This window comes from Sitophilus oryzae, unplaced genomic scaffold (genome assembly GCF_002938485.1).
Source record: "Sitophilus oryzae breed Bouriz unplaced genomic scaffold, Soryzae_2.0 scaffold_1693_pilon_pilon, whole genome shotgun sequence".
Classification (NCBI taxonomy): domain Eukaryota; kingdom Metazoa; phylum Arthropoda; class Insecta; order Coleoptera; family Curculionidae; genus Sitophilus; species Sitophilus oryzae.
Genome location: NW_022146383.1, coordinates 1,323,461 through 1,340,238, shown reverse-complemented (window position 1 = coordinate 1,340,238; position 16,778 = coordinate 1,323,461). Strand labels below are relative to the sequence as shown.

At 31.7% G+C, this 16,778-nt stretch overlaps 3 protein-coding genes across 3 annotated transcripts in view; all 3 read left to right on the top strand.

Annotated features, from left to right (window-relative positions):
* Positions 1-9,111, top strand: part of LOC115881007 (myrosinase 1-like) — a 33,033-nt gene extending 23,922 nt beyond the window's left edge. The window contains 13 exon segments of the mRNA XM_030898357.1: positions 3,587-3,697; positions 3,978-4,157; positions 4,159-4,209; positions 4,266-4,468; positions 5,586-5,719; positions 5,790-5,884; positions 7,303-7,352; positions 7,354-7,470; positions 8,379-8,401; positions 8,404-8,454; positions 8,505-8,695; positions 8,765-8,871; positions 8,938-9,111. Coding sequence (XP_030754217.1) covers positions 3,587-3,697; positions 3,978-4,157; positions 4,159-4,209; positions 4,266-4,468; positions 5,586-5,719; positions 5,790-5,884; positions 7,303-7,352; positions 7,354-7,470; positions 8,379-8,401; positions 8,404-8,454; positions 8,505-8,695; positions 8,765-8,871; positions 8,938-9,061 — 1,437 coding nt within the window. The 3' untranslated portion in view covers positions 9,062-9,111.
* A 313-nt stretch (positions 9,112-9,424) lies between these two features.
* LOC115881006 (myrosinase 1-like) lies at positions 9,425-13,982 on the top strand. Its single transcript, XM_030898356.1, has 9 exons — positions 9,425-9,448; positions 9,499-9,655; positions 9,709-9,902; positions 9,957-10,172; positions 10,301-10,421; positions 12,017-12,111; positions 12,314-12,483; positions 12,554-12,693; positions 13,750-13,982. Exons 1-9 carry the CDS (start codon positions 9,425-9,427, stop codon positions 13,980-13,982), a joined length of 1,350 nt encoding a protein of 449 aa, XP_030754216.1.
* A 365-nt stretch (positions 13,983-14,347) lies between these two features.
* Positions 14,348-15,344, top strand: LOC115881005 (beta-glucosidase A-like). Its single transcript, XM_030898355.1, has 3 exons — positions 14,348-14,444; positions 14,711-14,853; positions 15,151-15,344. Exons 1-3 carry the CDS (start codon positions 14,398-14,400, stop codon positions 15,342-15,344), a joined length of 384 nt encoding a protein of 127 aa, XP_030754215.1. The 5' UTR covers positions 14,348-14,397.
* The last annotated feature ends 1,434 nt before the right edge of the window (positions 15,345-16,778 follow it).

Below are 16,778 nucleotides of genomic sequence, written 5' to 3'. Positions count from 1 at the left end.
AAATCCTTGATAAAAAATGGGTTTCTTGGGTTACTAAGTAGTATAGAGTTTAAAATTTTAGGATATAGCACAAAGAAATTAACGTTTAATATAAGTCGGTACAACGAACTAGTAGGGAGAAAAAATATTCTAACAATACTGGAAATTGTGGAAGAATATACAGGGTGGTCCGAACTGTATTCCGGAAACTTTGGCAGCATATTCTGCAGATAAAAATAAGTAAAAAAGTTCGTATAAATGTATGTCCTAAAATGCTTAGTTTCGGAGATACAGGGTGTAGAAATTTCATTTTTATTTCGATTTTTTCCAAATAATTTCTGAAGTACCGTCAATATTTCGATGAAAATTGGTTTGGTTTGGTTTGGTTTGAAGCTATAAAAAAAAGTTTGGTGTCTGGTATTTTTTTGACATGAGAAATTTTATTTTGATGTCAATATGACTCCTACTTGTAGAGGGCGCCACGTACATATTTTTTAACTGGTTTGAAGTTGAGTCATAAACTTTTCGTCCGTACCTGTATAAAACTACTGAGTAATAGCACAGAATATCTAGCTACGCGTAGCTAGATATTCTGTGGTAATAGTAGCTGTATAAAACTACTGAGTAGAGCATATGCCGGATAAGTTTCCGGAATACAGTTTGGGCCACCCTGGTCTTTTTTGTTCTTTCTTATAACAAATTATAATGAATTATTAACATTTATTTATCTTGGTATATTACAGTCAAACAGAGACAGAAAACACATTGAACTGTATATACTCCAGATTCCAGAGCCATAGAGTCGCCGTCTAGACGTTAAAGTTTTGGATAAATTCCAGAAATGGCAGAAAAACAATCCCTACAATTCCAAATTAAAGCAATACCGCAATTCTCTTTAAAAGCAGTCTGAAATACTTGGCACGCTAATCACCAAAAAGTAAAATATGATATGGCCAGATCTATTGTTTTACATTACTTGACGTTTAAGGTCATAGGCTACAGGTTAAAATCAATAAAAATATACTCTTTAAAACTAAATCTTAAATAACTTAAAAACGATTTATTTTAGGTATAGGAACAAATAGTTATATATAGGAACAAAATATAGGAACAAATATCAAAGTTGTATTTTTTTAGATGGAACACCCTGTATATTATTACATTTTTAGTTTCTACGATTAAAATAAAGGTAAATTTGATTAAGGTTTATTACACTTAAACCTTACCGTTTTTGAAATATTTTTCAATTTTATTGAAATTGCAGTAAAAATTTTAAGGCTTCATTTCTCAAAGGGTATCAAAGTTTTTAATACTAAATATTTACTGAAGTTTATTTATTGATCCGTTATTGTGTTGCAATAATAAAAATAATACTACCTTATACAGAGTGTCTAAAAATTTATTTTAAATAATTTATAGCTTTAAACGCCAATAACTTGTTTAATTTAAATGGAATGCCCTGTATATTTTAGGAGAATCAGATGCACAATTTAATTGTCTATCAAATTGTATTATACCATTTTTACCTAACCCTTCAAGTTTTCGTAGAAAATGCATTTTCTTATAATTTAGACCTCATTCATCAATATACCCATGGAATATTGACATTTTATTATTGACACCTATGGAATATTGACATCATATATTGACATTCTGGTAATATTATCGTTTTGCTAAAAACAATAATGTTGTATGCAAAAAGAAAAATATTTAAATCTTTATAAAAGAGTATACCATTAATTAAATATAGCACCATTATTTCCGCCCATATACTAATTAATTACATACTTAATTGTATTCGTTAATAAATTATTCTAAATAAATGTGGATTTGAGTCAGAAATCAATATAACAATAAGTTATCAAAATTAAAGTCTCTGTTGTTATAAATAAGCATTTATTAAAAAATGAAATATCATTTTTAAGGTGTTACTTTTTATCACACAGTCTAATACCCATACAAAATTCAGTTTTTTTAGTATTTGGAACAATTATTATTAATCAATGCAGTCAGTTAATGTAGTTTGAATACTGGAATCATATTAATTGGTCCTTTTTAACAAATATTTAAACAGTTTTTTTTTTATTTTTTAATGAAATAAACGAATTATATCCACAATATTAGTATCTGTACTCTTTAAAAATTTGGTACATCTTTAAAAATAATCTAAAATGTCAATATTCCAATATTCCAATTTATTTATCAATATAATAAATAAATTCTAAATTACAAGAAAATGCATTTTCTACGGAAACTTAAAGAGATAGGTAAAAAATGGTATAATATAATTTGATAGACAATTAAATTGTGCATCTGATTCTCGTAAAATATACAGGGTGTCCCATTTAAATTAAACAAGTTATTGCCGTTTGAAGCTAATAATTATTTAAAATAAATTTTTAGACACTCTGTATAAGGTAGTCTTATTTTTATTATTGCAACACAATAACTGATCAATAAATAAACTTCAGTAAATATTTAGTATTAAAAACTTTGGTACCCTTGGAGGAAGGAAGCCTTAAAATTTTACTGCAATTTCACAAAATTGAAAAACTATTTCAAAAACAGTAAAAGAGTTTAAGTATATAAAGCTTAATCAAATTTACCTTTGTTTTAATCATAGAAACTAAAAATGCAATAATATACAGGGTGTTCCATTTAAAAAAATACAACTTTGATATTTTTACTTATTTGGGACACTCTGTATCTTGTAAATTATTTTTAAATTGTACCTCTAATAGTCCTTCATCAGACCCCAAACTTACAATTTGTAAAAATCTCATCGTTTAGCTTCACAATACTCCGTGTCGTATGTGGTGAACAACCCTGTATATTTTTTCTCAAAAACGGTTAATGTTAGGTATAGAGTGTTTGACATCAAAATTCATAAAATTTTACCGAGAATTTAAGTATGTATGTAATAAAAAATGGGGTACCCATTTAAAATAAAAGTTGCTGGCAGCTTCCGGTATTTCCGGAAGTGCCGCCATAATGAAAATATTTCTAATCGATAGATCTCGTTGTAAAACAATGAACTGCAAAAATCTCCGATCTAAATATTGTAGTTATCTAGACACTTCTAATACACGCTCAGCTTAGGACACCCTGTATACCTACCTCTATTAATTCAGAGCTCCATAGCAACTCTTTTCAAGCGATAATTATTTTGCATAAAAACACTTAACTTGTTTGTAAAAATTCCTTTAAAATTAAAAAAAAAAAAAAATAAACAAATATAGGTACACTTAAAAACGTCATTATTCATTCATATCTATATACTCGAGATTTTTACTTGATAGATAAGACACTTCAGGAAAGTGCTTTTATTAAATAATACATCTTTTTAAAAATTAGTTGAATAACAATAATTATATAGAAAGTGCTTAAACCATGTTCAAGTTTATAGTTTTCTTGTTCATACCTTGGTTGAGTGTGTTCTATGGGTAAAATACTATGTTTTCTAATCTTCAAACATTAAAAAAAATGTTCAAATCCATGAAAATTCAACTGCAAAACAGTCTATTTTAAACTAACTGTCATTTTATTATATTTTTTAATATATTTGTTTATTATTAATTTGTGAATGACTTTGTTTTTTTATTTTCAGTGTTTTGGGGACGCCACACTCAGCAATCGTACGTTTCCAGACGGTTTTAGTTTCGGCACTGCAACAGCGGCGTACCAAATTGAAGGGGCGTGGAATGAGGATGGAAAAGGGGTAATAAAAATAATTTAAAAAAATATATAGGGTGTTTTTTAAAACTAAATGCAAATGTTTTAACTGATAGTATAGTTTAATCCCTAAAAAACAATTCGATAAGGTTTTTTAGATCTCGTAACAGACTATTTTTATTTTATTTTAAACCTAATAAATAGAAAATATTTTTAATCCCAAACTAACACCTGTTACAAGCCTCTTACATTAAAGAAATCTGTGATTTTTAAACTTGTTTTATTTATACTTCTAATTTTAATTATATCTAATTATACAAAAATAGGAACAGCTATGGGACTGGTATACTCACACCTATCCAGACAAAATCGATCTGGGATACAACGGTGACGTTGCCTGTGACAGTTATCACAAATGGCAGGAAGATATCCAGATTCTGAAGGACCTAGGCGTTCAGCATTACAGACTGTCAATTTCCTGGAGTAGGATACTGCCAAACAGAACAAATCAACAACATAAACCAGAAAGGCATTGACTATTACATCAATGTCCTGAAGGTTCTACAACTCTTGTTTCATTTATCTTACAAAAATGAAAAATATAACTTTTGCAGACCCTGAAAGAAAATAATATTGAACCTATGGTAACCCTGTATCATTGGGATCTACCAATCATTCTACACCAAATGGGAGGCTGGACCAATCCAATAACCGCAGAATACTTCGCAGAATATTCGAGAATCGCTTTTAAATATTTCGGAGAGTATGTAAAAACCTGGATCACCCTGAACGAACCTCAATCAACATGCTGGGGAGGGTAAGTACCTTCCTAAGAGTAAGTAGTACCACAGATTGAATATACTATATGTATACACAGATAAAAAATCTTACCCCTAATTCATGGTTTTGATTGTTTTTATGACGATGTGCAAACGATTAAAATTTCCTGTGCGCAATAATAAACTCGCGTAAAATAACAATAAACAGCGTAATAGAGATATCGCTAAACCGAATAGCGTGCATGGACGTTAATAAGGCCAGGTGTTATTTCCTTTACGTGAGATGGTATTAACTCGCTTTATTTTTATAGTTACCGGATCGGAAAGAATTCTGTTCGCGTCGCGTCCGCTATTTAAACTTAACCTAACTTTGAATTTAAAACTTTGAAATTGTTTTGTTTACTAGGTATTTTAAAACTAAAGGGCTAAAGTGCTTATTTCCAGTGCTTTATTGTTCAACGTCCGCTAGTGGGTTTAGGGCAACAAGCAACAAATTCTCTTAGAAGGGCTAAGTCGTCATCTGCTGTAAACCTAAGCCTCTTTATAGGTTCTTTAATATTGAAAGAGGTGGAATCCATATTTTGGGCCATATTTATTTAATTAAAACTAATCCTAGCTACTTAAATATCAAATTACCTAATAAAACTAAAGTAATAATTCAAAACAATTCAAACATAACCTAAAATAAAAGATCTCGCCAGCCGGCCCCGGTTGTCAAATACCCGCACATGCTCATTTAAGCAATTTTAAACGTTATTTAGAAATAGCGCTTGGTGTGATTGATCCGCAAATTACGTCAGGCGGTAACGTTATTAGCGGGTGTTGCGTTAAAAATTGACTCGCGCATATCGCAACCATGATAAGGTACGCGTAAATACTGCATGACGCTATTCGGTTTTCCGATATCTCTCTAATAATTGTGCCGGTCAGGCGCTGTGCAGAATTTTAGAGGCCATAAGTGGGCGTGCTATGTGCGCAAACTAGTCACCTAACTAGTGCCCGATTCCGAAAATTGGAACCACGAAAAACAACAAAGAAAAAACAAAATTTATAATCTGTATAATCTGTGGTAGTACTCTAGGAATGTAAATAAAAATTTCTGGGAATGTTCGGTTATTTTTTTACACGTATTTAACGCTATATTGTCGTTTTTAGGTACGACTCTGGATCAAAAGCTCCTGGATATACTCTGGCAGGTCTAGGATTATACGAGTGTGCTTACGTGCATGTCCTGGCACATGCCAAAGCGTACCATATCTACGATAATGAGTTTAGAGCACAACAAAAAGGTACCTACGTTTAATAATTAATAACAAAATTTAAATTATTTAATAAATATAACAAAATGTTTTCTTTAAGGAAGAATATCTATAGTAATCGATTCACCGTGGGCTGAAGCAGCTTCAAACTCTTCTGAAGATGTAGAAGCAGCTCAAACTGAGAGAGAATTTGTTGTAAGTAGTTGTATGGTAAAGGAAATTTAAATAGGAACAAAAAATCACCTCAATTAACACCACAGCAGACACCAAGAATGCAGAAGAAACACCAGAACACCTCATTACTTATTAGAGATGGAGAACTAACCTCTGTAAAACCGTCTCAGATACTGGCTTTTGTCAAAGTCCTGAGACTGTATGATGAGTTGTAACTTTAGAAAGGGGGCCTCAACCCAAGTAGCATTTTCACGACTTGCGATCACATGTTTACTAAACACTACGTTGGATTAGTTACAAAAAATAGTTAGCTCCGTACCTTGGGTATTAAAATAAATGTAAACGTTGTTGTAACGTTGTGCCGACGTTGAACTAGTACTACAACAAAGTAAAAGCTTCTGCGACGTCGAATAAACGTTGCCTTGTAAGCTTTTTTGCTTAAGTGATCTTTAAGTGATTCGGACAACGTAGTTACAATGTTGGGCAATAAAGTGTTTTCCGACGTTACTTTCAGGACCTATTCCAACGTTATGCAAACGTCGTCTGTTTTACTAATTCCAACGTTGTTTAGATTTCCTTATTCTTACGTTGGTAGGACGTCGAGCCACTACCTTTTTGCAACTGTATTGAACCATAACCTTAAATATTATTTTTTTTTGTTTTTATAAAAAAAACTTAATTAAAATGGAACATTTTAAGGTACATATAAAACTAAATTTAAATATATATCGACATATTACCGATATTTTATCCACTCCCTCGTTTATTTAGAATATAGAGGGCGGCACAAGCTAGACTCTAGGATGACTAAATTAGGCAATCTTGCGACTAGTATACTACCTGTTAAGGCTGAACTGCGACTTTATTAGTCCAGTATGCGACTACTCGAACTACTCCATCTTAATCTCCAAAACAACAAAGTGAAAGCCGCCATGTTGTTGAATAAGAAAATGTTTCGTTCGAAAATAGCAATTCCTGCTTTTTGAATACATTAATTTGAAATATTTGACCCTAAACAACACGCGGAAACAATTTTTCGACTGCGAATAAATTATTCTCATTTACTAAAAAAAATTCAAGAAAATGTTTAAAACTTCTTTAATTTTAAGGCCCATTAGTATTTTTCAAAGTAGAAACAATACATTTATCAATAAAGTTGTTTGCGTTTAACTTTTTTGCCTTGGGTAACGAGTTACAGAGAGTCGGTTAAAGTGTTTCAATAATTATGATCTTCAAACATCCTCCACGCTTAAATACTTACGATACTTCCGACGTTGCGCCCCGACGTTTGGTCGCGTGACACAACGTTGTCCCGACTTCCAATTGCTGCTTGGGAATAGGTCTATAAGATTGCTGTGATTGATTTATTATCATTTTGCGTCTAACATTATCATGTTTTTAAAAATTTAAATCATTCTTAATACGTTTTCTTCTTTTAGCTTGGACTGTACGCTAACCCAATCTACTTAGGCAACTGGCCTCAGTTGTTATAGATATGTGGCTACAAGGAGTGAATTGGAAGGTTTTGCCCAATCAAGACTTCCTCAATTCACTCAAGAACAAATTGATTATATCAACGGTACTGCTGACTTCTTTGGACTCAATACGTTAGTATCCTTATCGTTTATTATTGTTATTATTATACAGGGTCCGGCAAAAGTGCGTCGTACATCTGTAGCTCCTAGAATAAAAAACTTGGGAAGTGCAAACCTAAAGTATGTACTGGGATGTATTTCAGGTAAATATTTTAACATCTACAGTGTGGCTCAAAAAAAAGTTAGTGGATCGGGATGATTTCTTTTAAATGGAACACCCTGTATATTATTGAATTTTTGACTTCCTTTCAGATCACTTTACATGATCTGAAGATATGAGTAAATATATTTCGATATCTTCAGAGGTATTAATATATATAAATAAAAAATATTATTTTTCAGTTTTTCCTAAAAAAATTATTACAAATACAAGAACTGTCCTAAAATCAAAACTATATTAGGTATTTACTTTAGATGTAATCTTAAACCATACAGGGTGTTCAAAATTTTACGCGAAACTTTTTAAATTATAAAATAATAAAATTTTTCTTTTTTCTTTTTCTTTTCTGTATGTATGTTTTTTTTAACACTGTATATTGTTTTTTTTTTATTAGATGGAGAATTAAAAAATGAACAACCCTGAGTCCTATATGATGTTAAGATATTCTCGATCTATTTTCAATCCTTTATTTGTCCACTCTAGTTGACGAAAAAATTCTTCTAGTGTTGTTATAAAACTATAAACATTGGAAGAAATCTTCCAAAATAAATCAATGCACACATACAGGGTTGTTCACCACATACTACACGGAGTATTGTAGCTAAACGATTAGATTTTTATAAATTTTAAATTTTGGGTTTGTTATAAATAATATAAACCCAAAACTTAAATTTGTAAAAATCTAATCGTTAACTAATACTCACATGTCATATGACGAATTTAACCCTGTAATACAATTAATTATGTATATTATTGACAGATATGGAACAAATTTGATAAGCCACTAAACAAGCCAAATGAAAACATAGGCGTACCCAATTACGGTTTAGATAAAGGTACAAAAATAAATTAAAAGAAACTCTATAAAAACACTATTCGTTTTAAGGTACGTCATCTTCAGTGGACCCGTCCTGGCCCTCAGATGTCCCATGGGTCCATCAAGTACCATGGGGGTTCAGAAAATTGCTGAAATACGTTTATGAGCAGTATAATCATCCAGAAATTATCGTCACCGAAAACGGTTGGGCTGACAAGACTGGCACTTTGGCAGATATTGATAGACAGTCTTATATAACTGTAAGAATCAGAGAAATAAGTACACGTAAAGTAGTTTTAAAATATTACTTGGATATAACATTTTTTTAGCAATATTTGAGTGCTTTGCTGGATGCTTACTATGAAGATGGCGTCAATGTTACAGGTTATACTGTTTGGAGCTTACTGGATAATTTTGAATGGACTAATGGTTACACGTAAGCTTTTTTAACAAAAATTTTTAATGTATTTTTTTTTTTTAATTTAATTTTTTATATTAACAGTCAAAAATTGGGTCTTGTACAAGTGGATTTTGAAGATGCTAACAGAACTAGAACACCAAAAGATTCTTATTATTGGTTCCAGAACGTAATCAAAACCAAATGCTTAGTAGAAGAATGTCTTTAAGAGCATAGCATGTACAATGTAAAATAAAAATAAATTTTATTAAGAAATTACACTATCCTCACTTATTTATATGTCCTTAAGAGATACAGAAATAGAAATAAAAAAGAGTATTAAACTATAATGATAAAATCTCTTAAACAACATTAAAAATAGAAATTTTAAGTATTATTACAATCATTCCAGATAATAATTTTTAAACCTATAAATACGAGAGTCCTAGTAAAGTGTTATTATTATTTATTATAATTTAGTTCAAACATGAAGTCATTCAAGACTATTTTTGTTTGTTGTGTCATCTCCGGTAAGTTCGAGTTATTATCTCCATATATGTTTCCCTGTTTTCTTTAAAAAATATAAGTAAATATGTTCAGCAATCAATTTTTGCTCGTTAATTGATAATATAGTAATTAAGATAAATAAAAATTCTTTACGCAAAGTTGCTGGGCGATTGGAGAGGTTTTGGTGACATTTCCAACAGAAATTCCCGAGACATTTTATTTGGCGCCGCCACTGCTGCGCACCAGATTGAAGGTGCCTGGGACGAAGATGGCAAAGGACCAAGCATGTGGGACAAATTTGTTCACGACAATCAAAGTAAATAAGTAAATATTACACATTATTATAGTCTAAGATTCTGTTTATCACAGGCAGGACTGCAGATGGTCAAAATGCTAATATAGCTTGTGATTCCTATCACAAATGGAGCGAAGATATCGAAATCATGAAACGATTGGGACTTAGCATTCACAGGTTCTCAATTTCTTGGCCTAGGATAATGCCAAATGGTACACCAAACAAAATTAACCAAGCCGGTATAGACCACTACAAAACCTTCATTAATGTGAGTACAACCCTGTATAAAATACGATTTTCCATCATTTTTATTCATGTATAGGCTCTTAAAGAAGCTGGAATTGAACCACTGGTTACCATGTACCATTGGGATCTACCCCAGTATCTTTACGAACTAGGAGGATGGTTGAATGAGGATATCGTGAATTATTTTGGTGATTATGCCAGAGTGCTGTTCAAGAATTTTGGTGATGATGTCAAATTTTGGGCAACATTGAATGAACCCAAATCAACATGCTTGGTTGGATATGGAACTGATGTATGTAACATTCTATAGATATTAAAGTAATACGTATTAAACATCAGATTAAAAACAAGTATGTCTTAAAAGATATAACATTAGTAAAATTTTGTATAAATTTTAAGGTTCTCATTTCTAATGTTTAGACGGCTGCCCCTGGTTTGAATCTTGTCGGAGATGGAGTTTACAGATGTGCCAAAGTTCAGTTGCTTGCCCATGCCAAAGCTTACCATATCTACAAGGATGAATTTGCTGCAACACAAAATGGTAATTTCACACTTTCATTTGTATTTGTGTTGTTTATATTGCTTATAACACACAGTAGTTGTCAAAACATGTGAGTTAAAATACTAGGGGATGTAGAACAAGGCATTTATATCTTTAATGTCGATGGAACATGGCATCAAGGGCACACAATTTAACCAGGAATGTCATACATAATATGTATTTTTAATATGTTCAAAAATTTGGCTAGATGGTATCTAGAGATCTTATCATTAAAAAAATATATTAATAACTATCTGAAACGACTGAAAATATACTTGTCGTATGCAGAATTTCATATTCTATCAGAGTATGTCTTAGTTTGAACTGAAATGTCAATAGTGTTGAGGTAGAGCCCGGGAGAGACAGCGGTAGTTTTGTTTATTTTGTTTTAAGGCTAAAAAAAAACAGAACCAGTATTTGTACCGTTGAAAAAAATATTAACAAAATTCTAAAAGAGTTAAAACTATACCTGTCATATGCAGAATTTTATATTCTATCAGAATATGTCTTAGTTTGAGCTGAAATGTCAATAGTGTTGAGGGAGAGCCCGGGAGAGACAGCGGTAGTTTCGCTTATTTTGTCTTAAAGCTGAAAAAACAGGACCAGTGTTTGTACCGTTGAAAAAAATATTAATAAAATTCTAGAGGAACTAAAACTATACTTGTCGTATGCAGAATTTTATATTCTATCAGAATATGTCTTAGTTTGAGCTGAAATGTTAATAGTGTTGAGGGAGAGGCAGGGAGAGACAGCGGTAGTTCCGCTTATTTTGTCTTAAAACTGAAAAAACAGGACCAGTGTTTGTACCGTTGAAAAAAATATTAATAAAATTCTAGAGGAACTAAAACTATACTTGTCGTATGCAGAATTTTATATTCTATCAGAATATGTCTTAGTTTGAGCTGAAATGTTAATAGTGTTGAGGGAGAGGCAGGGAGAGACAGCGGTAGTTCCGCTTATTTTGTCTTAAAACTGAAAAAACAGGATCAGTGTTTGTACCGTTGAAAAAAATATTAATAAAATTCTAGAGGAACTAAAACTATACTTGTCGTATGCAGAATTTTATATTCTATCAGAATACGTCTTAGTTTGAGCTGAAATGTTAATAGGGTTGAGGGAGAGCCAGGGAGAGACAGCGGTAGTTCCGCTTATTTTGTCTGAAAGCTGAAAAAAAGGACTAATATTTGTACCGTTGAAAAAAATATTAACAAAATTCTAAATGAATCGAAACTATACTTGTCGTATGCAGAATTTTATATTCTATCAGACTATGTCTTAGTTTGAGCTGAAATGTTAATAGTGTTGAGGGAGAGCCAGGGAGAGACAACGGTAGTTCCGCTTATTTTGTATTAAAACTGAAAAAACAAGACCAGGAAACAGGAAAGTATATATGATGCAGTACGAATTTTCTTATTTACTTTATGTTTTTTTCTTTGTTATACAGGAAATATACAAAAGTTATTTAAGGCTATTCTTTGTTATTTTTATTTCCTCTATATTTTACTGGTCTTTGTTTCTTGCTTTATCGTGTATATTGTCAGTTTTGTGATATTTTATATTAATAGTATTAAATAACTGTTACTTTTTATTTATAGGTAAAGTGACATTGGTTCTCGACACTCCTTACAATGAACCAGCGACCAACAGCTCCTTAGATCAATACGCAGCTGAGGTTGAAAATGAATTTAACGTAAGCATATTAGTCTTATAAAAATCAGAAAAATATTGTAGTACCACAAAATTACACAAAAGTAATTAAATTAACAATTAAATTTGGTGTCTATTAATTCATTCTATTTGGAGAGCGAATAAATGTATTTTTTTTTAATTATGTCTCATAAATTATATACAAGGTGTCAGAGAATAAGGATGTATTTATATGTGATTTCTAGCTTGGTTGGTATGCCAACCCTGTATACCTCGGTGATTGGCCTGAAATAATGAAAACCAGAGTAGCCAACAGAAGCCAACTTGAAGGATATTCTTTCTCCAGACTTCCAGCATTCACTCAAGAAGAAATAGATTATGTCAAAGGAACTTTTGACTACTTTGCATTAAATATGTAAGACTCTAAATTCTTATTTAAATAAAAACAAAAAATAACCTTGATAAATAAAAACTTATTTTTATAGATATTCTGGAACACTCACTTCATACGCGGATGATTTTCCTATAGGAGAACCTAATTTTTATTTAGATAAAGGAATGACCAATACGCACGGCGAGGATTGGACACCTTCAACAGTTAGTTGGCTGTACTCGTACCCTCCTGGTAATTACTGAATTTTCTTAAAATAAACTCAATCAAAGAAATGTATTTTAATCGTTTAGGTATGAGAAAGTTGCTGAATCTAATTTGGGATAAATACAGCCCTGGAGAAATCGTTGTCACAGAAAATGGCTGGCCCACCGGTACAAATAACACTCTGGAAGATCAATCTAGAATAGATTATCTACAGGTACAATATAAAAAGTTAATCAAAATAAATAAATCAATTTTTTATGCTTTACTTGACGCACTAAATGGATGAACCTTTGTAGTCTTTTGCCGTACCCAAAGGGTAAAAAGGGGAACTCTATTACTAAGAATTTCTATTCTCTATTTTTGGTTCATTGAAAAATTCAGTTGAAATCACCCTCTTGGTATTTGGGATTCGAGAAACCCCTCCTTATCGAACCTCTACACCCCACAGTCAAGCCGTTTGCCAAAAATCAGCTTTAAACGTCAAGCAATTTAAGCAGGATCGTGATTACTCAATGGTCATATTTTATGAAACACCCTGTATAAATTTATAAAAAATTTTAAAATATGTAAAACAACAAAATAAAATATACGTGTTTAAGAGTTTTCCGAAAAACTCACCGGTTTTTAAATAAGAAATATTTTAATATTTGAGGGATAGTTTCACCCCTTAGAATTCGAGTTTCGAAAAATCCCTTCTTATCGAACCTCTACACCCTAAAGTCAATCTGTTTTCCAAAAATCAGCTTTTTACGTCAAGCGCTTTAAGCAGGATCGTGATTAATCAATGACCAGATTTTTCGAAACACCCTGTATACATTTTTAAAAAATCTTAGAATATGTAAAAAAAACAAAATAAAATATACGTGTTTAAGGGTTTTTTTGGAAACTTGACCGTTTTTTAAATAAAAAATATTCTAATATTGAAGGGGTGGTTTCACCCTCTTGGAACTGGATGCTTATGGGGCGAATTTTCCAAAATTGTTTCTTACAAAGCTCAATTACGTTACTTTTAGAAATGATTTTTAACAAATGTGGGTACAAAATGTTTTTGAAAATAGTTTATACTATTTTTTTATTTTTTAGGGTATCTAAGTAACTTATTAGATGCCATAACTGAGGATCAAGTCAATGTCATTGGTTACACACTTTGGAGCCTACTGGATGACTATGAATGGACCGACGGGTACACTCAAAAAATAGGAATAGTACAAGTTGACTTTGACAGCCCAAATCGTACAAGAACTTTTAAAAAATCAGCCGAGTGGTACCAGAACGTCATAGCAACAAGATGTCTAGTTGACGAATGTGTCGAGTAGAATAAAAAATATATAAAACAGAAATAAAATATATTTTTGAAATTTGATTTGTTTTAATAAAATTTCCTTCACCATTTTGTCAATAAATTCATAAAAATTATTTGTATTTTTTACTGCATGTCATCGTAATCAAATAGCAAATATACTTGAGATGAAGTATGTAGGAAAAATTACACCAAAACAACAAAATTCAACACATACCTACAAGTATCCTATCATAACAGTGGTACTTCAATAACAGATAAATAATAATATGTTTTTGAATATTAGATCACTCTTGAGAAGTCTACAAAGATTTTTTGAGCCCCGTTCATATTTTTTGATATGTAATCTCAACAAATTAATTGAGATAAAAGTTTTTAAAATTATATATAAAGGTAAGTAATGGAATAAATTCTGTGATATTTTGTTCAAAATGAGGGTTCTTGGTCTGGTTCTCGTTTGCAGTTGCTTGGTTACAAGGTAATGCGAATAATTTCTATTATTTCCTCTGTTATTTCTTACTGAATTAGTATATAAGGTTATAATGTCTTTGTGTTGTTTCATCGTCATTTTTTCACTCATCTAATTACTTTAATAATTTATTTATGATATTAATGTCACATATAATAAAATTACAAGAGAACAGTTTCGTCGATATCCCCTAGCTGCTACACTATTTTCCTGTCCCAGACTATTTGTTTTTTTCAAAGAAATAAGCTTAACAGAACATTTTTTTTTAATTCTAGTGGTTTTGGAGATATTTCTAATAAAACATTCCCCGAGACATTTAAATTTGGTGCCGCCACTGCGGCCTACCAAGTGGAAGGTGCTTGGAATGAAGATGGTAAAAGGGAAAGTATATGGGACAAGTTTGTGCACGAGGACCCAAGTAAGTTAATACCAGTTGCTTGTGTACCAAATATTTAAATATAAGTTTCAAACCAAAAAAAAATTCCAAGATTTTAACAAACCAATTATAGCTAGAATACCACTGCAATCTTTTTAGATCTATATCTCGCTAGCTTGTGTGTCAGAATAAAAACCTAAAAAGAAAGTAACCCTGATTCAAAAAACTCGAGTAGTTTAGCGCTGCTTAGCTATCCTTGAAGATGTCAGTTGACAGTACTGAATTGTTTCTTTCCTGTATTATTATTCCCTTCCACAATATAAAAATAATACTAAGTAGCTAGAGTAAAAGATCAACTAAATGGAGACGTTGCATGCGACTCCTACCACAAATGGCAGGAAGATATAGAACTCTTGAAAGAACTAGGAGTCAAACTTTACAGATTCTCCATTTCATGGCCAAGAATCCTACCAAATGGTACACCAAACAAAATTAACCAGGCTGGAATAGATTACTATCGCAAAGTAACTTAATGTAAGTAAATAGTAGCAAAATTAAAGTGGTAGTAGTCTATTTTTGGGTGGTAGTAGCAAAATTAAGGTGGTAGTAGTTTATTTTTGGGTGGTAGTGGCAAAATTAAGGTGGTAGTAGTTTATTTTTGAGTGGTAGTAGCAAAATTAAGTGGTAGTATTTTATTTTTGGGTGGTAGGATTCTATTTTTGGGTGGTAGTAGCAAAATTAAGGTGGTAGTTGTACGTATTTAGGTAGTAGTAACGTATATAAGTTGGCCAGTAAAATAGAATTTCCCCAATATGTCTTTCGCTACTCCCACTCGTTCATACAGAAGAGAAATATTTCCGTACAATAAATATTTCTGGATGCGATAAACATGTTTAGCCTTTTTATGTTTACTTATTGTTAGCGTATTTCCTGGAAAAAACAAGCTGCGAGAGCACTGAAGTCATGATTACTAAATCCCGCTTAAGATTGGCTGGCCACGTATGCATGATGCAAGAAAACCGCCTACCGAAATCTCTTCTTTACGGTGAGCTGGTAGACGGTAAGAGAAAACCGGGTGGACAACTCAAAAGGTACAAGGATATTTTCCATGAAAACTTAAAGAGAATAAGCATGCAGCATCAGTGTGAAGAAGCAGCTCACAATAGAACGCAATGGAGGAGAATTGTAAACTACTGAGTTTACAATTTGGTTGTCGCTGTCTTTACTTTTTGGTTGTCGCTGTTAACTGTAACAGCAACAACCAAAAAGTAAAGAGGCAACAAAGTAAAGAGATTTTTGAATGTCCTGAGTACGGAAGAGAGATAACATCACGTATCGGGCTTTTCAATCACAGAAAAGCTCATGAAAGAAAACGCCTTGTATGACCATCTTCTGATGCGTGTCAAATACTAGTCAGCAAGTAATGGCAGTAAGTAAGTAAGTTTTACAATAAAAAGTTTTGTAGAAAAGCATTTGTTTTACTTTAACAAGTTTTGAGTATAAATATTAAATAACATTTAAAAACTTTTGGATAAATTTATCTCACTTTTGGATAAATTCTTGATATAATTTGAGCGAAGTTTCGCTATTTTTTATTTTGAAGTTGGCAACCCTAAACTAACAATACTTTGTTGTTTTATTTATTCAGATTCATGACAAAACTCAAAAAAATAGTTGTCAGATATTATTTTAGTCTTTTAACTGGAATTATTAATGTTGAATACGATAACCCCAGCAGAAAATATAAATCACAGCAATTTAGATAAAGGGTTTTATAATTTTATTTGCCTTTGCCACACATATTATCTGCGAGAGTAAATTGCATTAACATAGATATTTTCGTATCGTGGGGAGGACTTGTAGGGTTGTGTCCACGTGACTTTGCTATAAATCTACAGGAAATGTCCGTTGAAGCGTTGGTCAGATCTGATTTGCGTCCTTTATACAATGTTAACTGCCTGGTAACT

Coding starts and splice junctions, on each gene's coding strand:
- LOC115881006 (XM_030898356.1), top strand. CDS start 9,425: ATGTTCAGCAATCAATTTTTGCTC. Junction 9,449..9,498: donor TCAGCAATCAATTTTTGCTC/GTTAATTGATAA, acceptor CTTTACGCAAAG/TTGCTGGGCGATTGGAGAGG. Junction 12,112..12,313: donor AGGTTGAAAATGAATTTAAC/GTAAGCATATTA, acceptor TGTGATTTCTAG/CTTGGTTGGTATGCCAACCC.
- LOC115881005 (XM_030898355.1), top strand. CDS start 14,398: ATGAGGGTTCTTGGTCTGGTTCTCGTTTGCAGTTGCTTGGTTACAAG. Junction 14,445..14,710: donor TGCAGTTGCTTGGTTACAAG/GTAATGCGAATA, acceptor TTTTAATTCTAG/TGGTTTTGGAGATATTTCTA. Junction 14,854..15,150: donor GTTTGTGCACGAGGACCCAA/GTAAGTTAATAC, acceptor AATACTAAGTAG/CTAGAGTAAAAGATCAACTA.